General features: G+C 34.1%; 2 protein-coding genes across 4 annotated transcripts in view; both read right to left on the bottom strand.

Moving 5' to 3' along the window:
- Positions 1 to 421: 421 nt before the first annotated feature.
- On the bottom strand, positions 422 to 12,583 carry LOC136416832 (sialin-like). Its single transcript, XM_066402198.1, has 8 exons — positions 12,129 to 12,583; positions 4,347 to 4,546; positions 1,847 to 2,083; positions 1,488 to 1,793; positions 1,290 to 1,433; positions 1,106 to 1,241; positions 806 to 1,047; positions 422 to 746 (listed from the first exon to the last, which is right to left on the bottom strand). Exons 1-8 carry the CDS (start codon positions 12,130 to 12,132, stop codon positions 522 to 524), a joined length of 1,494 nt encoding a protein of 497 aa, XP_066258295.1. The 5' UTR covers positions 12,133 to 12,583; the 3' UTR covers positions 422 to 521.
- Positions 12,584 to 18,224: 5,641 nt separating this feature from the next.
- Positions 18,225 to 21,743, bottom strand: part of chas (chascon) — a 54,393-nt gene continuing 50,874 nt past the window's right edge. For all 3 annotated transcript variants that reach the window (XM_066402216.1, XM_066402215.1, XM_066402217.1), the window contains 3 exons: positions 19,442 to 19,635; positions 19,122 to 19,390; positions 18,225 to 19,062 (listed from right to left, as the gene is read on the bottom strand). In XM_066402216.1, coding sequence (XP_066258313.1) covers positions 18,702 to 19,062; positions 19,122 to 19,390; positions 19,442 to 19,635 — 824 coding nt within the window. In that variant the 3' untranslated portion in view covers positions 18,225 to 18,701. The remainder of the gene's footprint in view (positions 19,063 to 19,121; positions 19,391 to 19,441; positions 19,636 to 21,743) is intronic.

The following is a 21,743-nucleotide window of genomic DNA, read 5'->3' as shown; positions in this document are numbered from 1 at the left end:
AGAAATAAAGAAATGAAATGTAAAAGTAACAAAATTTCTTTCCACTTGGGTCAATGAAGTAAATGTCCACCTCCAATTTCCATGCAATTATATAAGCACCGTTCGAAATGTTTACGAACATTTTGAAGTATTTCGGGAGTTGGTTGTTGGCACTCGGACACTATTCAGTATTCTAAAGAATTGAGTTTGGTCGCATAAATTTTAGATTTTAAATGCTCCCGCAAGAAAAATTTCAATGGTGACAAATCAGGAGATCTTGCGGGCCATTTAATGTGACCTCTGCCCCCTCCCCCCTTCCTTTGCAAGAAATAAAACTCGAATAGAAACTTTTCGTCACCCGTTATATTTAATAATCACTCGAAACTCACACGCTGGAACAAAATGGCTTGAAAGAACTTGGAAGTTTAAGATATTAAAAACATTAAAATATGACACTCTTTATTTGTTTATATCTTATTTAATTAACAACAGTCTCTTGAATTAAAATGTATAGGTCCTTAAAATAATCTGTGATCAATATTTTAGTTATTTAGTCTAGTTGTTTCACTTGGTTCGACCTTTTTATCAGTCAACTCTTGGTCTTTGTCTACTTCTTTGAAGCTAACAGCTTCCTCGTTGTTTTTGGATACCACCTTTTCATTCCACGGCTGAATATCCGAGGTTCCGAAAATAATGAAGAACAAGCCCGCCCCTACATAAACACTACCTCCAATTAGGAAATTAACGGACCATTCTTTGATGCCACTCTGGAAGAATTATATATTATGTAGAACAATATAATCATTATCATTAAAGAAAAAATTACATTTTTCCCTATTAAAGCCCCAGTAACCGCAGGAGTGATAAACCCAGTGGTTCCCCCAATCAAACTTATAATCCCAAATATACTTCCTGCGAAGTTGGGAGCCAAATCCTGAGCGTTCTGTAAATTAGTCACCACTGCAGCTCCGTTAATGGCCATACTGAAAATCAATATGAAAACGGCTCCAACGTGGTCACATTTGACCAAAGTCATGCACATCAGGAGAATTCCAGGAATCAGATGGGCTGTATAGAATTGCATCATGATTTACATAATGTGTGAGTTTTCATTTTATAGACTTACAAAAAATTACAAAGGACTTTCTGATAATTGTTGGCTTTAGTTTGGTTTTGGATTTAAGGACATCTCCTAGGTATCCATAACCCATACCAAAGAACATTCTCAGGAGGTGGGGCATAGCCGCTAAACCTCCAGAAGCCTAAAGTGCTAGATTTATTAGAAAGTAAAATTGATATTTCCAATTTACCTTGATATTGAAGCCAATAACTTCAACCATGAATTTGGGTACTCCGGTAATTTGCAAGTATAAGCCCCACAAGTTTCCAAAATGAAGAATACACAAGGACCAGAAAGGGAGGGATTTAAACATTTTCAAGTATGGCGGTACTACCTAATACATGATTAAAAAGAGCATAACTAAATTTATAGTTTTAATCTATCTTACCTTTCCTTTGCTCACAGTGTTCGCTTGGGCCGTCTTAATATAACTTTTCTCTTCCTCAGAGATCCATTTATGTTGGTCAGGAGTGTCGGCGACTACAAGCCAGAATACCAAGCAAAATACTGCTATTTGGATGGTTAGGAAATGGAATCCCCAGTCCCAACCCGCTGCAGCGGTTACTGATCCAACCAAAACCCAAGTCAGACAAGTACCAAGGGTGTTGCCCATAAGGGCGCTGACAAATTTTCCTTTTTCCGCAGGAGGAGCCCATTTGGCTATTAAACTTTGCAGTGCTGGGTAGACTGGGCCCTAAAGGATGGTTGTTAGTAAAGTAAAAATTGCGTTAAAATTATGACACTTGCCGCCATCAGGCCCAAGATGAAACGGCAAAAAATAAGGGCACCGAAGTGCATTTGGGCTGCCCACACTGATAGGGAATTGAAAATAGCAGTAACGATTTGAGAATACATGATGGTGTTGAAGGGGCCCAACCATTCTGCTATAAAGCCGCCAGGAGCGCTGGATATTACGTACCCCCAGAAGTATGAACCCAAAACGAAGCTTTGGATGCTTTCGGACCATTCGTAACGTGGCCCATACTAAAGAAAACATTATTTATATTAATATTGTATACAATATAAACAAAAATATAATGTAAACAACGTAAACAGGATTTTTATTGCATATCGTTTTATACTTAAGAAACAATGGATTTTATCGTCAAATTCCCTTAGAAATTTTGCATTTTAGCAAAGGAACTAAAATAATATGTTCTTCCCTGGCCACATTTGTAAATAATCAAGTTCATTTGAACTGACGCTCTGAGAATATGTGTTACTTGGTATTTATTATTGTTTGAAATTGCCAGTAAATATTCAAGGTTGATTAGAATAATATATTTAACTGTTTTTTTTATCGGTTCCGTAAAAGCAATCCTGGTGGTAAAGTTACCTACACTTTGATTAGTTATTTTGCAGAACGAACACAATCTAATATAGGAGCTATTTTTGTACTCTAGTAAAGGTGTGGGTACTTACATCCTGTAGTGTCCAAGAAAGCACAATTAAAAAATATTAATGATTAATCAGATTAAGAATTATAAATACAAGGTGACTTTTTAGCTCATCGACAAAGTGAGCCAGATGAAAGATGGGATCATTTTAAGAAAAAAACTTCATATAGATATATGACCGATTTTAGTTATTTAAGAATTTCGAAAACATCGAAGGAATCGAATTTTCTGAATATTATCGATTTATCATTAAAAATTGAGTCAGTAAAAATGAGACACTTAAAAGTAAAACTATCATAGCAGATGCTTAAAATGTCCTCCTTCTACAAGAATACAAGCTTCACAATGACGAAGTAATTAATCTTTTACCCGAATTAACATGTCTGGACGATGCCTTATGTCAACAGAAACCATCGGTACTCTATCTAACAATTGCTCTCTTGTTTTAGTTGCCTGACTCTATAAATAGAAATCCAAAGGATTTAAGTCGGAAGATCGCGGTGTCCATGAAACTGGACGGCTATTACCAATCCAATTATTTCTAAAATGTTCGTTTAACCACCTGACAACTACTACTCCCCGATCAAGTGGTACATCATCATACTGGTACCAGATAATTTGAATTACAATAAATGGCATATCTTCATCAAGTAAATCAAAAAGTGCATTGTCCAAAAAATGTCTGTAGAAATCTGCATTTAAGCATTCGTCAAGTACATGCAAGTCTAGTAAATTGTTAAAAATTTCGCCCTAAACGTTGCTGAAATCTCCTTGACTTAATTGTATGCGAATTTTGTAATGCCCAGACATGTTCATTATGGATATTAGTAATTCCATATCGCGTAAAACACGATTCATCAGACCAGAAAATATCAGAAATAAAATCATTGTTATGTCATTGTTATATGTATAAATATGATATTGTATGCTGCTGCAATAATCAATGACAAATTACTAACGGCTGCTGTGCATCTCCTGGACGTAGAGCCTGAACAGGCTCTAGATGACAGGGATGGAGGACTTCACGGTTCAGTTTATTCCACACAAAAGTTTGACTTAAATGTAGAGTGTGTGCTACTCTTCGAGTACTAATTCCAGGATTGTCAATAACAGAATTAATTACAGCTTCTTCGTGCTCTACATTACCTTCATGCGGTCGAATAGGTTTTGCTGGAACAAGATCACCTGTGTCTCGCAGTCTTCCGAATGATTCGGCAAAAACTGTATGATGGGGTTGATGCCTATGTGAGTATCTTTTATGATATTCTCGTGCTAATTGGCCACTAGTGCCATTGCAGTAACCATAAATGAAAATTATATCAACGTATTCTTCAGTGCTATAAACATACACTTAATAAAAATAAATAAATTATGTGCAGATCACTTTGAAGTCCTCTAAATCCTAAAATGTTTGAAATCGGACATATGTCTATATGAAGTTTTTTTTAAATGACCGTGCCTCTCATCTGCTTCAATTTGTCGGTCAGCTAAAAAATCACCTTGTATTAGATTAAAAACGAGAAAGTTTCAGAAAAGCGAAAAGTTCTGTAGTTTTTTTCCTATATGATTAAAATCAGTCGTTACTTCGGAAATGTTTCTTTTGGATTTTTTAAAATTTTGATTTTTTTAGTTCTGGTTTGTCAGTTACCAAGATCGTTCATCTCCGAACAAATGAATATTGGTTTGCAAATTTAACAGTATTTCAATGGAAATCTGACACTCTCGATTGAACACAGTAGACAGATGTTATAACATTTGAAACAGGGAATTCTGAACTAATCAAAAGAAGAAATATACTGTATATAATATATAATAAATTAACAATAACTGTTAAGAAAAATCTTCCTTACATCTGGTAGTGCTTTAACAGTTGCATTATCGGACACAAGTTCCTTGTCATTTCTCTTACATTCGGGCACTGTTTTGTTTTTGGAGCTCCCCACCATGGAAGTTATGCTAATCGACATATTACTCCTAGTTGTGTAGTTGATATAGGTGGAGGCGAATACCATCACCGCGATCCAAAAGCGAATTGGTATCTTTGGCAAACCTAAAAGAAAAAGTAACTTAAGAAAGCGAAAGCGTGGTATCTCGTAAAATCTGTAGATGTATTGATAGCTTCTGCATTTTAAAAAAGCATGCGAGGCAGGAGACCAAACTGGTGCGTCCATGCGACAAAAGAGCGGTCCTTGATGAAATGCCTCAAAAACCCATGAGAAGAAGAAAATAATAATGAGAAATAGGAAACTGCGTGGAAACCAAACAGGAATTTGGACAAGCGCACATTGAAGCTAATAGAACATTAAGGAGAACATCCGATAAGATCAGATATTATCATCAAAGTTTTGAAAACCGTCGTTTCTGTTGTTGGAAATGCCACATTTTCTCCTCTGAGGTGGGTAGGTAAAGTATAAGAAGGACATTTGTTGACTGGGTGAGCGACTTTTCGTCCTCATGGTTTTGAACTCTGTATTCATAGTCCTACTGGGACACCCAGAGACGTTAGGCACAATCATAGGCAATTAAAAATTTACCTAGGCCAAGATACCATTTAGATACGATGCTCCCAGAAGTATTCGACCTAATATATACATGGCGATTATTTTGTTGAAAATTTGCATATATGTATTTCAAAGACATAATCTTAAAAAACTTATGCCTAAATAAAAAAAGTGTTTGTTTTAGAGTCAGTTTTAGTGAACGCTTTTAGAGATTTTTTGAACATGGAAAAATTTGGTCATCGATGCGTGACTCAATACTTTCATTTGAAAGGTCCATCTAACATCAAAACGCAGTTAGGTTCTACTCCTTTGTTAACAACTGTAAAATTTTTAGTGGCAGTTTCAACACGGTCGTACGAGTTGCCAAGAGGAACCCCATAGAGGTCGATCCAATGAGATGACCACTCTAGAAATAGAAGTCAAAATCCATAAAACTGTACTGGAAGATCGTCGGCTAAAATTGCGCGAGTTAGCAGGTATATTAGGTGTTTCAAAAAGTACTCTACATTGCCTTTTAACCGAACAATTGGATATGAGAAAGCTGTACGCAAGACGGGTGTTGCAATTACTCACAATTGAACAAAAAGGGAGTGTTTGGCAAAGTTTCGCAGCAATAAATACGAGTTTTTGCATCGATTCATAATCATGGATGAATGGGTATCATGGGTTCATTATTTCACACCTGAGATGGAAGAGTAGTTAAAACAATGGACTCAAAAGGGAGAATTGACTCCAAAGGAGAAAACCGTTCCATTGCAGGAAAAGTGATGATGTCAATTTTTTGGGATTCACGTGGGATAATTTTTTTGACTATCACCCTAAAGGAAAAACAATACACGGAGAATATTATACAAATTTATTGCAACGTTTAGCGAAGGAGTTAGGAAAAAGAGACCTCATTTGCCGAAAAAGAAAGTCTTGTTTCATCGAGACAACGCACCAGTCTACGCTCCTATCATCACGATGGCCAAAATCAATTAATTTCGTTTCGAACTTTTTTCTCATCCAGTCTATTCGCCAGATTTAGCCCCCTCAAAATATTTTCTATTTCCAAATTTGAAAAAGATTTGCCAATAATGAGGAGGTGGAGTCCGAGGTCGATTTCTATTTTGAAACATTCGAAGCTTCTTACTATAAACAGAGTATAGAAGCCATAAAGCATCGTTGGGAAAAGAGCGTCAATGTCAAGAGAGACTATGTTGGGAAATAATGTAACACTTTCCATTTTTTTTTCTTTAAATGTTAGGTCGGGTAGCTCTGAGACTATCCTCGTAAACTGATGCTGGAGAAAAGATTCTTAGCATGGGGAGAGAATCGTAGACAGTGCCAGGAAAATTTAATGTTGCAAGATATTTGACTAGCATACTGGAAACGAATTTATTTTGGTAGGAGGTCGCCACTTATGAAATAGAAATGCCAACATACAAAATGAGCGGGGAATTGTGGTAACAGGCAATAACAAAGTTTTATAATCCAATACAATACCTTTTTCTTTTCGAATATTTAAGTATTCTAAGGTTACTCAAAAATGATCCAAGAACCTTATGAGAAAAACCAAATCACTGTAGAAAGTTCAATATAATGCCAACGTGTTGATAAAACACACATATTTTCTACTAGAAGTGTTACAGATAAAATACGGACACCTGGAGCCTTTAATTGAGAAAATAATATAAACTAATCTTTTGCTTTAAAAAATAAAGATTAAATTTATTTGGAAGATATGTAGTCTCATCTTTAACATTACATCATTATCTTCGAAATGTCCAATAAAACCACGCCCAGTTTCTCTTACGAAAGACACAAATGTATTTTTACATTATAACGTAACGTTCGATAACAAATATCTATTTTCCTGCTAGATGTTTTCAATGCCAGTGCGGCTCTAAAAACTGAACTGAAGCTGTTAAAAATAGCAGATATAATTCAGATTTTCACTGTCGAGATTAATCTACTCGACATATCTTCCAACCTAAATAAACAACTCTGTTAAAATGCGATTATTGTGGATTTAGTTAATATTTCTGCGATATGGGAGGATGTAGGGTTTTATTTTTCCTACTTAAAAAAAATAATCACAAATATTTTTACGCATGAGAAGTTAGTATTAAATATATATGCAGGGTGTTTCATAAACATACCGACAAACTTTCAGGGGATGTAGAACTCATAAAAATAAATATTTATATGGAATAAAGTTAGGTCCGAAATCACTTCGTTTTCAAGACACAGAGCGTTTCATTTCTTTTCTTTTTAAACTTTTTAAAATATTTCAAAAACGGTTTGAAACTAGGAACACTCTATGGCGAGATTAAAGTGTATGTTCTGGAGTAGGCAAAATATTTCTATCTCCACCAGTGGCGTCTGTGCGACCATTCAATGGAATGTTTTAATGAAAAAAAATGGTACGCCACTGACTGTTTTAATACGAATATTTTTATATTGGTCTTTGTGCCCTTGCTATAAACTCGTTTTGTTGGCTTAATCCTGTATATGATCTACAAACTAACAATTGTTGCTTATCGATTATTTACATTTGGTAGTACTGCCATAAGACATTTGAAGGAAAAAGGAAGTGTTTTTTTTATATTCCATCAATTCTTAATAAAAAAGTTCTATTAGTGTTTTATGGACCAAGAAGCCGTTTTCAAGATATAAGCGTGAAACATCGCAAAATTCGCTCTTCTTCCACAGTATGGTTCTGTTAAATTTTGAGCGATTTACACATATAGAACCGTTTCTATGCATCATAGTGCTGCATTATATTCAAGTTACTTATTTTGTCATTGTCATGGAAATCCAATGTAATTTTGTTTTAAATAAATAGAGCAGTTCTTGACAGTTTAAATTTGTCATAAATAATCGTTAATTTTTTTATCGTTAATTTGTAAACATATTTTATTAGACAAATTAAAAAATGTTTGTCTTCATATTTTCTCCACTAAAAGGAAATTAAATTAATTTCTCCTCAAAAAAAAAAAAAAATCACACTTGAAAAGCTATACCAGTTTTTTGGTAGGCATAGGAATGAGAAATTATTTTTTATCTCTAAAACGGTTACTTGAGTAAAAAAATACTAAGAGACCTTTTTTTTATTAAGAATTGATGGAATATTAAAAAAATATATTCGTATTAAAACAGTCAGTGGCGTACCATTTTTTAAATTAAAACATCCCATTGAATGGTCGCACGGACGCCACTGGTGTAGATGGAAATATTCTGTTTACTCCAGAACATGCATCTTTATCTCACCATAGCATGTTCCTAGCTTCAAATCGTTTTTGAAATATTTAAAAAAAATTAAAAAAAAAGAAATTAAACCCTCTGTATCTTGAAAACGAAGTGATTTCGGACCTAACTTTATTCCATATAACTATTTTTTTTTATGAACTCTACATCCCCTAAAAATTTGTCGGTATGTTTATAATATATCCTGTATATCTATTTGGTAATGATGCTATAGAGTCCTGTCTATTTGTACATGTTGGAGATTTAGCAATTCATAAGTTTTAGTATTATAGTATTAGAATTAGCAATAAGATAATGGCGAGCAAACTGACAGATCCAGCTAGAAATGAAGCACTGTTAGACGAGGTTACTACTACCCTCGCTAATAGGTGGGCTATGGTCGGAGAAATCCAATTTGGTTTGAGACATTTCCCGGAAACTAAAAAGGAAAAATAAAACTATTTGATTTTCATAGGAAAATGGGTATTCAATAAAACACGGCACTAGTTGTTAATACAAGCTGGAGCGTTTTATTTTCTTATCGAAAAGCAAAGCCAGTGTCCTTTTCAAGACTGACTTACAAACCTCTTCTATATGGAGTATCTACGTCCTATTTCACATTTTTGTTTATTTTATCTAGTCATCAATATTCTTAATGAGTCTAGACGTTTGCTCTTAAATGAAACCTAATATTATTATTTATTTCTTTTTGGATCTAGACTGGCGGGATTCATAAATCTTATAAAAACCAAAAAAAGGCAGTATAGATATAGAAAGGCAGAGTTGTGGTCGAGCAGTCGTGAATTCTTTAGTTATTCTTTCAATTTTTTGATAATACACTAACATTTCTCAACCACGGAAAATTTTGTTTCCTTGATCCATGTGTTATTTGGACAAACATATGTTCGTTGCATAATGAAGAACAAATGGAAATGCTGAACGCAAACTTCCACTTTTATCACCACATGTCGAGATAAGTTTATGGCCCAGAAAAGTCGTTAGAAGTTCCGCCAAGAGCCACGAAATAACATTTTCTACTTTCAAAAGAACCTTTCAAAGAAATTATTTATATCCAATTATTATTTATGTAGGAGTTTATAATCTTACTGGTACAACAATTAAAAATTACAATATTACGTAGTATATTGTTAGCCAATCTATTATTTCGCCTAACTGCAATATATTTTTTTATCATTTTTTCAAGGTTATCATTCGTTCTCTGCATTACGTAAACACAAACAGAAATAATTGCTGTTTTTAATTACACTTTAACTTGAACCTTAATCCGCACTGTAGTTGTGCTGGTGTATTATATTCTTCCACAAATAACTAATGACCAGTAAAATGAATATGCACAGCAATGTAGATTACTATACATACAATGTGGAAGTTTTGGATGGAACAGTCCATATAATTAAGATGCTGAACATATGCGACCAAAATTCTCGGACACGTTGATTTTTATTTTTTCTTGCGGTTTTTTTTAATGATAAATTCATGTATACAGGGTAATTCAAAAATCAGGTACGACCAATTTTGTTTTTTCAAATGGAAACACCTATTTTTTATTTAATTTTTAAATTCTACATAAAATTCTAAGTCTGTTTCATGTACCATGTCCTGTATCTAAAAGTAACAGGTCTCGAAAAATTTACGATTGAACATATCAAAAACTAAAACTTTTGAATTCTTTTAAAATTTCTTTGGCCTTAAAAAGGACCGATTTAATACTTTTTTTTTGTTGTAGGTACAGAAAATAGAAAGAATTTTTTACCTTGAAAACGGCTATATAAGCAGCAAAATACTAAGTCTTTTTTTGTTAACAATTAATGACATATTTGATAAAAATCGTTGGCGTGTCTTTTTCTTCTTAAAAATATGTCATGGCATGACCATATAAGAACTTTAACATTCTGTATCTTGGAAACTAAGCATTTTCGGACCTGGACTTATATGAACTTTTTTACTTAAAAAAACCTCAGCAATCACCCATTAAAATCTTTCGCACTTATTTACTAATACCCTGTATATCTCTAAAAAATCGTTGGAAAAACCAGTCTAGTTCAATAACCGTGTTAACCATAGAAGGACTTGTTTGTATTCTTATCTTCCACTCAATTACGTCCATTAATTTATCCCTGCAGTCGTTTTTTTTTTGTTAAATGACTTTTCAGATTTTCTATCAACCGCATTTTTATCAAAAATATAATAGTTTCGACTGGTTGACGTGCAAACAAGATTGTAATCCCTTCAAATCTTTAAGTTACAGGTCGTTCCAACTTAGACTGAACATTCGTCTCATGTAAATCACCCTATATTTATTTAAAAAATCGAAAATAACTGTTTTATGCATTATTAACTGTATCATTTGGAAATGATTGTCAAAGAGGTAGCTCAATATACCTATAACAAAAGAGCTACAATATAAAATTTCGATTTGTGTAACGGAACACTCTGTATGTTCTTATTTTATTAGATGAGATTCTTTGATCGACCTTATCTCTAATAGTTTTTATTTAATCGAATTATTTGTGTTTCACACGGTGCGAAATTCAGGAATTCGTTCATACCTGTACACACCGTTCTTATGGAACACAAATTCATTGCGTAAAAATATATAGAAATAACATCACAAAATCCTGTATTTTTTAAAGCGGCAGTAAGCAACTCATCTAATAAAATAATAATATACAGATTGTTTCATTGCAAAAATAACTTTTTTAAAGGATAACAAATTGTATTCCTTTTTCTCAAAGCTTCAGATATACAGGGCGATAAAGTTTGATTTCAATTACTTATTTTTCTCATAAATCCTAAAAGTTTTGTCGTGTTGCTGTGTTGTGCATCTAGACATATATCTTTCTCACTTGTTGACCTAGTGTGATATTTTTTTGGAAGTCAGATACCCCTTTGCCATATCAATTTATTAATTATTTTTAATGGGACGTAAATGGGCTTTCATTTACAAATATTGGAAACAAAGAGCTTGACCTCAGAAAAAATACCACGTTGTAGATTTAGGCAAGTAACTAAAAAGTCTATCTATGTCGATTCCAATGAGTTGCATATACTTCAAGTCTCAGTGTAGTATCTCAGAAAATGTGAGAGGTATGAGGAAGAAAAAGAAAGGAAATTAAATTTTACGTTTTGAATTTGGACTTTGAGAAATGAAAATCTAATTTGAAATCCTTAAATTTCTGAATGCTCAAAAAATCGCCGCTCCATGAGCGATACACCATGTACATGCACGGCTTGCCTCTGCACTCTCAAAATTTCATTTTATTGTTGATTTTGTTCAGTCACATTTTCAAAGATAAGAGAACCATCTCGACTCCAGTTTGTTAATTGATTTCAGGTACTGTTTACTGTCTATGACCTTGTCGGTTGTTCACAATCGCCCATGAAGTATCAGTAAATATGCATTATCAGTTCTCGTAAAGGGATTAATTTGGCAATTAATTACAATATTTCATAACACACAGTTGTGATGATTTGAGAGCGAGTTTTAAGAGCTAAGAGACTTAAGTTTCGGAAAGCAACCTTTAGCTGTAAAATTTTGTTAAAGGGGACTTGATTTCAGATCTTGCATGCGACTTTAGTATTCATAAGTGTGGCATCAGTTTTCTTAAACTGGCCGAAGGAAGGTCATATTCCTCACCAATTTAGACACGATATACGTACATTCCCTTGGATACTACAAATGCAAAACTAAAAATAGGCATTCTCAATTACTTGAAATCATTATGATTTACAATTCAAACCACCATGGAGGTCTGGATCAAAATTCGCACGTGGCTCATAAGGGCGAAAGGTCAGACTGGGTCAGGCAGAGGTGAAGGCGCAACGCCCTGTTGCTTTCCCTACTATACAGAGGGTTGAAATCTGGGGCATTAAGGTCCTTACCCATTTTAATTTCCTAAATATGCTTGAAAACTAGGAAAATGTCCCAAAATAATCCTCTCAACTAGCGCACATTTTGGCACAAGATTTCATAACGTTTTCTAAGCACCCTATGAATTAGGATTATAAGGATAAGAGCTAACAATTAGCACTAATCATAGTCAACATTGTCAATTTATAAAACCTATTTGCACGAACTAATATAGTCAAACAAAACCGACAACGAAACTCGTGATTCATATGAAGCAGTTCTTGAGTTGAATTCCGTCTGACACAAACGCTTTGACGAACTAACGCGATGAGCTCAAAGATCGCTCATTATACGCGAGTGTGTTGTTTAATTTAAAACCCATAACAATTTTAAATAAATATTGTTTATTTCTGTATTCCCGATGCAGTTCACGCGTTCTATTTTGTACAGAACGACCGCTAAGAATAAACGTTCCCGCGCGAATGAGTTGGTATAGATCATCTGTATAGTCTGTTTCATTGATTGTGAACATCTGCGCAGCTGGACTGCTCATTGAATCGAAGTCCAGAATAGGGACTCGGATGGAATACACACTGTATTGTACATACATGTTACAGGAAATGAGTAACCCGTTTAATGTGACTGCTTCTGTATAGTGTTTCAGATAAGGGAACAACGACACCGTCGTTTCAAAAAAATATTACCCGACATAAATTTACAAATTTTGAAATTAAAAATGGTCATCCACTACACAGTTTCGCACAGCAGCAAGAAACGTGCTGGAAATGTCTGTTAACCGCAAGAAGTCTGACTGGTGCAGATCACTCTATACAGGGTGATCCAGTTTATAGTAGCAGGACTTTAATAGTCGATAGAAGACTTTTTCTTAAGATGAAAATGTTATATAAATATATATTGAAAATGGCTCAGTTTTTGAGATACAGAATGGCAAACTTGACTTTAAAAAAAAAAATTTTAAATAATTCACTCAAATATTAAGACACAGCCATGAAATTTGATATTTTGGGATTTTTCGCAGTGCCGAATTTATATTTATTAAAATTTTCGTAAAATTTACAGAGGGCGCCATATGCAACATACTAGTGAATGTTTAAATTATAATTTTTCAATTATTAAGCAAATGGCAGCTTGTCAAGAGGAAATTTTTTTTATGGAATTCACAGAATCAATAATTGATAATAAACAGCTAATAACTGAGAACCGGTAGTTGAACCTCCAATTAAAAAGCAGCTTTCAGTTAACAGCTAACTGGCCGATGGAGTGTTTTTCAAACTGCACTTAAAACTTAACCGATTGAAGGATCTATCCGAAAGACCTTCCTATTTAAAACCATGAAGTGACCCTCAACTAGAAACTACCTCGCACACAGTTTAAGGGCAGTTTTTCATTGCCCAGTTAGGGAGAGACAGCTGGTGGTTAACAACTATCTGATAGATAAAGTGTTTTTTGATACGAAGTTATAGCTTAGTCAACAGTTGACGTAAGGGGTAATTCTCAGAGATTTTTTTGGATTCGTAAGACTGACGTTGTTTAATTTACTGTTTTAGTCTCGAATTATTTGTATATAAATTTACTTGCTCGTTTATCATTTGGTTTTAATTACCATCCAGCTAATGTCACACAACTCTAATTGGTCGGTTTATTGTCGTTAATTGACATATACTAATTATACATACCGAATACATGAGACTTTAAGACCATAATAAACAAGCTTAATCTTTCTAGCTTTACAACTTAATACAAAATATACAATTTTGATGTGAATACATTGGCTCGTGGCAATGGGTGAGTGTGTCAATAGAAAATCTTCTTTTCATTGGCACATCCATCCATTGCCAACTGGCCACTTCGCTGCCCATTTTACTTAACATCGCAAGCAATTCCAGCCAAACATACAATTTTTATTATAATATTATATTCTTTGACAAACATTAGCAGCGGTATGTGCAAAACACTAACTAACATTAGTGATACTTCACACTATCTGTAACCTTGTTTGTAGGGTCGCACTAATCATACGAAACCGTGATAAATCCATATTTGCACTTGTTTGTTATGCAAGTCATTATCATTTGTTATGTAGTGTGACGACTTCATCTGCAATAATAATGAAAGAGTTGATTGTCTGTTTGAGGGTAAGTTTCTGTTAATGGTAATGGTGTTTAGTAATAGGAGCTTCTATATATCAATATCTTTGCCGGGTGGTCCGTAAGAGGCCATATCTCAGATACGAAAGCCTCCGAGACAAAATTATCAGCTAAACGAGCGTAAAAAAATCCCTGAAAATTATTTTTAGATTCGTATTGCTCATTTTATGGATTATTAGATTTTTTCAATCAAGACATTTTACTAAAAGTTATCTCACTTCAGGAAAATTGAACATTTATGAAACGTTTCAACATGTAAAACGCTTTCGCGTTAATTTTTCATTATTGACTACTGACTATTGACTCGCTCATTTGTGCACTCAGTGCTTACAAGAATGTGAACGATGTTACGGATTTTAATTAGGTATAGTTAGGTACCACTTTGCTTCACATAAAAATCACGTAAAGCTATGTACGCGTTAAATACTTACCCATATTCACTCTTCACAATGTAAATGTTACAGAAAGTTCGGTAACGACTGCTTCAAAACTGAGGGTGAAACTCACAATACACATCCATCTTACTGCCACAAACCTAAATTTAGGACTAGCTATCTGTTCTTTGATAATCCGAGACGCATACCTGCCACTGACCATGACCGGAAATTTATCCTCGACCATTCTTTTCAATGGATGCCCTATTGCCCATAATACATAATAGCGTACTTGATAACTGCAGAAAAGTGAGAGAAGAATGTCTGTAATTAGATCAACAAATTAACATCAAACATTTAAAATAAATGCATATCAATATTTTAAGAAGTTTTAAATGCAAAAATAAAGAAGTAAACTTTTCAGCGTAATAGTGAATTCAAGCTTTGGGTAAGAGCGTTGATAAACGAGGTCAATTCTTAATTGAACGACTGTCCTTATTAAATAAACAATTGGTTCGAACCTAGTAATTGTTTTAAAATATGTATGTTAATTTCCAAATAACTGTAAAGGTCTTTAACAATGAACAGTTTCAGTAATTCACGCCATGAAGTGCTTAGAGTGAAGCCATTTTTATACACAACAACTAATATATTTATAAGACTAGAGCATTAGGACGAATTAATGCACGTTATCCTTTGTTGAGAATCGATTGGGTACTTATATTTAAAAATTTAAGAGACACGCGAGGATAGTCCCAGATGTATCCGATATAACACTTAAAAAAAATGGAAAATATTACATTATTTCTCGACATAGTCTCCTTTGAGATTGACATACTTTCCCAACGATGTTCTGTGGCTTCTATACCCTGTTTATAGTAAGAAACTTCGAATGTTTCAAAATAGAAATCGACCTCAGACTCCACTTCCTCATTATTGGCAAATCTTTTTCAAGTTTGGAAATAGAAAATAATCTGAGGGGGCTAAATCTGGCGAATAGACTGGATGAGAAAAAAGTTCGAAACGAAATTAATTGATTTTGGCCATCGTGATGACAGGAGCGTAGACTGGTGCGTTGTCTCGATGAAACAAGACTTTCTTTTTCGGCAAATGAGGTCGCTTTTTCCTAACTCCTTCGCTAAACGTTGCAATAAATTTGTATAATATTCTCCGTGTATTGTTTTCCCTTTAGGGTGACAGTCAAGAAAAATTATCCCACGTGAATTCCAAAAAACTGACGCCATCACTTTTCCTGCAAATGGAACGGTTTTCTCCTTCTTTGGAGTCAATTCTCCCCTTTGAGTCCATTATTTTAACTGCTCTTTCATCTCAAGTGTGAAATGAAGAAACCCATGGCACCCATTCATCCATGATTATGAATCGATGCAAAAACTTGGCTTTATTGCTGCGAAATTTTGCCAACACTCCCTTTTTGTTCAATTGTAAGTAATTGTGACACTCATCTTGCGCACAGCTTCCTCATATTCAATTGTTCTGTCAAAGTACGATATACTTTTTGAAACGCTTAACATGTTTGCTAATTTATACAATTTTAGCCGATGGTTTTCCAGTACATTTTTGTGAATTTTGAACATAATTTTTGGAGTGGTCACTTCATTGGCCTGACCACTGCTTGACTACTGTTCATTTTGGGAGCTCGTACGACCGCGTTTAAACTCTGCCACTCAATATTTTACAGTTGTGAAAGACCAGATTCCCCTAGAGAGAATCTAAGTCTGTTTTGATGTTAGATGGACCTTTCAAATTAAAGTACTGAATTACGTATTGATGTTCCTCAAGTTCACAAAATCACTAAAAGCGTTCACTAAAACCGGCTCCAAAACAATCACAATTCAGATATAAGCTTTTTAAGGTTATGTCTTTGTAATATAAACAAATTTTGAACAAAATAATCGCCATCTATATGTCAGGTTGAGTACTCCTAGAGCTATCCTCGTATTTACATGTGAAAATGCTGAATTCAGATTTCAGACGCTCTCATTGTCAGATATGTTAAACGAGATGTTGTAAAGCATTTCATATCCATGGTCTCAATAAATTGTATCGCCCACTAAAATGAAAACACCGAATGTTGTAGGCATTCAGAAAAAATATACCTAAATCGTAGATACTTTCAAAGTCGCAAATGACGATGTTTGTACTATATAATAAATAAGTAAACAGAAAGCTCATTACTGGAGTATCTAGTTAATGATATGATTTAGCTAAGGTCATAATGCAGTCCATAAATAGTATGGTCCCATATTGCATCATATTGACATCAACAAATATGCGATATATTTAAGTGTTCAAGTCTATACTAAAAATATGAATGGTTTTACATTTATAATGGAGTAGAGAATAAATAATGTTATTCCTTTCCATTTTTATCTGGCATGAAGGATTTCTTCAGCACTAATCTGCATGCGAAGTATTAGATCCCCGCATCGTGTAGGCAAAACCCAGAAAATAAGCAGACCTGTGTTGTTTTACTGATTGTAGAAAATTGTCCTTTGGTCATAGCCCAATCAGATACGTTAAAGTGTTGAAAGTGCTTTTAGTTTCCAAAAAAATCGAAAATTACAATGTCAAAAGGAACAAGACTAACAAACGATACCCGACATTAGAGATGGTTTTCTGCAATATAATGAAACTGCATTGGTTTTTTATCTTTGTATTAAACTAAGGCTTTCTTTATATCGGTTAACACGGAATCGATTTTAAGTTATGTTAAAAAAAATGTAGCTGTAGTACAATAATAATGTTTTCATGAATGATATAGTTATTTCATATATTTATGTTTCCACAATTGGTATGAGGTAGTTGATGCAAAATTTATGAGTCCACGACTAATATGAGCTAATGAATATAAAAGTTATGTTTGATGAAAATAAAACAAAATTGAACCGTAAATAATAAAAATTCAGATTTTATCGAATAAGATACAATTTTTTCTAAGGTATTCCCAACCTTTTATGGTCACGCGCTAAAGACCTTACTATGACCTTTCTGATTATGAAAGACACACGGAGATTATATTCTTCGCAAAAAGTTAATAAGCGTTTGACTACTGATGTCTAATATTACCAACATTTTTTCCTTGTGCGTGTTTTATTTTAGTTGGTTGACGAGCAGTAAGGCCATTGTCTCTGTTGCGATTGTAATCAGATACCGGAGAATTCGAAGAAAACCTCTGCAGCAGAACTCCTTGGCCTCGGATCACTCGTTCCAAATATTTGATTAAAGTAGTGAATGTACGCAAATTAAAAGCAATTCGAAATGGAAATCTTTCAGTTTTCAACATTATGCAACACCTAATCAAAGCCCGAACCGAAAACATTAATGGATTTATCAACACAAAAACATACGTTTCGCACCTAGAAATCTATTATTATCCTCAGTTTATCATCAACCTCGTTCAGAAATTTTTTAAGAAAATCATTCTGTCGGCGCCAATAACTCCAGATATCTAAAAATTAGATTTCATACGTATCATATGATAGTTCAGGATCGCAGCCAATTACATACGCAGTTTCTACATGTTTGCATTTGCTAACCGACCGTAAAGGTCAATAAAACTGACGCATAATGTTATGTAAGAACTTTATTAATTTGTTTTCGCTAAACAATACGGTTAAAACCTTCGTATTAAGTTTATTATATACAAACCTAGTGTTGAGCACTACTTCTTGGATTCAAACGCATGAAAATGTACAGATCTACTTTCAAATAAATTAATAAAAATTAACCTAGATTAATGTTATTATTAAAGATAACGTATCTTAATAAAATGTTAAAGGTAGTGTAAAAAATGGAAACAAAGTTTACGGGAAACTGGCAAGTTTAGTTGTTATGGGGAAAATAAACGTTTGCTTCAGGCATGGCAATCAACAAAGAGTACCTCCTACGTTTGGAACAAATTAAATGGCACTTCTCCGCAATGCAAGACATATAAATAATAGCGATTCTGCATGAATAAATGACATTTCTATAGATCTACCAAAGGCTCCTATACCTACTAAAATTAACAAACAAAAAGTCTCTGAATAACTCTCTGGACCTACTAATTCTTATAATTCCTGACCTCGATGACGACTGGCTTTGAGGTATCATATCGCCTCTCGCTTTCATAGTATCTCATCCCTCCTGGGGGTGATCCGCCCCTACTGCTGTTCCTATAGTGACTCTTGGTGATGCTCTTTACTTCACTCGATTCAATGGTTTCCAGCCCTCTACCATGTCTCCCAGGAATGGTTTTCTTGCTGATAGTCTTGACTGTGTTCGTAACACTGGGCCTTTGAGGATCATCGTTCCTTGTCGTGGTATGATAAGTTTCTGAGAAATCTGTGCTGGAGTTGCTACCACGTCTCAGTATTGAGTGACTTGGAGAAGGAGCAGAAGTTGTGATGTGAGTGTCGCGAAGTCTGCGAGTTAGATATACTGATAGTAAAAGAGGTTCTTGATATGTGAAATAAAAGGTTACCTGGTGGGTGGCTCATAAACATCAGTGCCATTGAAGTTTCTGGTGGTTGATCTAGAGGTGGCCGTGTTGTAGCTTCTGGTTCTCCAATCATCAGAGTCCCCATTTATCGTCTTAAAATAATCGGGGGATGAGCTTTTAATATCGGAGATATAAACTCTTTTATTTTCGCTCTTGTTGGTGCTGAAATCTGGATATCTTCTGATGCCGCTGTCCACACTATCTCCGTTTCTTTGGAAACGAGATGTGTAGATGTCATCGTTATTTACATCCTGCAAATTTCTTCGTGTTGTAATTTTATTTAAATATGGATCAAATGCAACCTTATGGCTTCTGTTGAGGCTTGAAATAAGTCCAGGACTCTTGAGGCCACTGGGGTTGTCGTTCAGTCTGTGAATGTTGGAGTTGGAAGTATACATGGTTGGTCTGGTTTGGGCGGCGTCTAGATCACCGTGGACGATGAGGCTTTTGCTGCGTGCAAGGTTGGATTTGTAGGTACGGGCTGGTTTGGCAGGGCCTAAAGAAAAAAAAATTACTTACTTACTGCTGAAAATTTATGGACAACATTTGCAAAGTGCATAGCGCAGCGTGTGGTTCTCAGGGGCGAATAACAAACAGTTTGAAAATGTATTCATTTGAATCACTTTTGTCAGTTTTATTTGTTGCGCACACTATGAGATATGCGAACCTAGAAACATAGCTATATGACTTTCCAGTTGGAACATTCTGAGAGTTTCTTCTAATGAGTATATGAATGAGTCAAATGAGCACAGAAATAGTCTCATTCTCCAAATTACTCAGGTAATGGCAAATGATTGTCAAATTCATGTTTCGCTTTTTTTTAACTGGCCACTTCACCTATATTCATTTCATGAATAATTTATTAATGTTGAGACCGAATCAATAGGAATGCATACCAATTCAATGATCAGCAAGTGATGATTCATGGATAATAATAATGAGGTTGTTGTTGATTTAGTACGTACTATGCTGTGTATGGGCATAAATATATTTCGAAATTAATGGCATATAAATGTACAGATCATTGAATTCAAAGCAAAAATGTCGTTTTTCTATTCTGTTCCGTCTTTTAAAATATCGTTGTTGAGGTCGCAAGACAGCCGAAGCTGTCTCCTTTTCTAGTCCCGCAGAACCTCAAGAGCGGTATCAACTTTGTTCACTCTGGAGCTAATATCGAACGAAGCCGGTCATAAACTTTGATTTTATAATAATTTGAGGGAGTCGTTAAAGTGAAGAGAGGAGTCTACCTATTTCAGAAGAAATCACCGCAACTCGAGTCTATGCATGATATCTCATAGAAGCACTTGATATCTCCTTATATTGAAAACGGTAGATGCAAACAATCAAGATCACTGAAATATAGGTAACCTTGGTGCCTAATTGCTATTGAGTGTAGTTTTAACGTTCGCTTCTCATTTAAAATACACAAGACAGCTGTAAAAAAATCGATTGAATGGTATTTGACTGCTTGTTTACATACACGTGTCGTTTTAAAATTTGGTCCTGAGAAATGGGACAAAAATGGTGACATACGCTGCTCTGAGTGAAGAACAAGTTTAATATTTGTGAGAGGAAAAGATAATTGAAAAAATTTGATTTTTCAAAATGCATAAAATTTCTCAGAATTTTACGAGAAACTGAAATGTGCTGTAATTGACAAGTTATTTCTATAAATTTGCATTATTCGTCTTTTGTTGCGCTACCACCCCATGACTTTTGTATTTAACTTTTTGTTTCTATCTCAAACACCAAATAAATTGCGGTAATATCCTGCACTAAAGGGCCACTCTATATCTATATTATACCGCTTCAGTTGGAGTATAAAATATTCGAAAATCAATAGTATTAATTCCATTTAACAATGTATATATAAAAAAATCTGATTGTTAGGTTTTTTAAACAATATGATATATTAGCAATAAAAAAATATAAAAGTCAATAAACACAAATTATATGCAAACCAGTATCAAATATAATAGGAAAAAAAGTATTTAGACACATGTACGTGTTGGTGTTCAACTATTTGCCAGTTGCAAAAAGACGCAACAAGTAACAATAGGTTTACCACGATCATTTAGAATCAGTTGCTTCTTCATTAAAATAAGAGAAACTTAAAATTTTATTCAAGGTGAGTCAGAAAGAATGGGTCAACACTAAACTGGATATACTAGACACCAAAATATTGTGATTGAGCTCAACATGGCTTAAACCAATGTCGCTGGTTTAAGAGATAAATCGTCATCAAAGTTTAAATTTTATTCTGAAATTTGTCAATAATTAACAAACTTTTGATACTATAAATCTGAAAATTGGCAATTTTATGTTTTTTAGTATATAAATTACGAGTTTTAAGTTTATTTTCATATTGCTCCTAGAGGACGCCAGTTTCACAGTATTATTTAAATAATTTAAAACATATTTTTTTATCTGTTGAACCATACTTAAAACAAGTCGAAAAGTGAAAAAAAACGCACAATTCTACAGAGAAAATGTACTTTTGTTTAAGTAGTCTAAATCTATCGGTTTTTGAAGTTATTTACATTTGACAAGTTCAATGTGTTTTGCTATGATTTCGCTAGATAAATCCGCAAGAGGAATAGGAAA

The sequence above is a fragment of the Euwallacea similis genome, chromosome 25 (genome assembly GCF_039881205.1).
Source record: "Euwallacea similis isolate ESF13 chromosome 25, ESF131.1, whole genome shotgun sequence".
NCBI lineage: Eukaryota > Metazoa > Arthropoda > Insecta > Coleoptera > Curculionidae > Euwallacea > Euwallacea similis.
The sequence above is the reverse complement of the archived record's forward strand: the minus strand, read 5'-3'. Positions and strand labels throughout refer to the sequence as shown.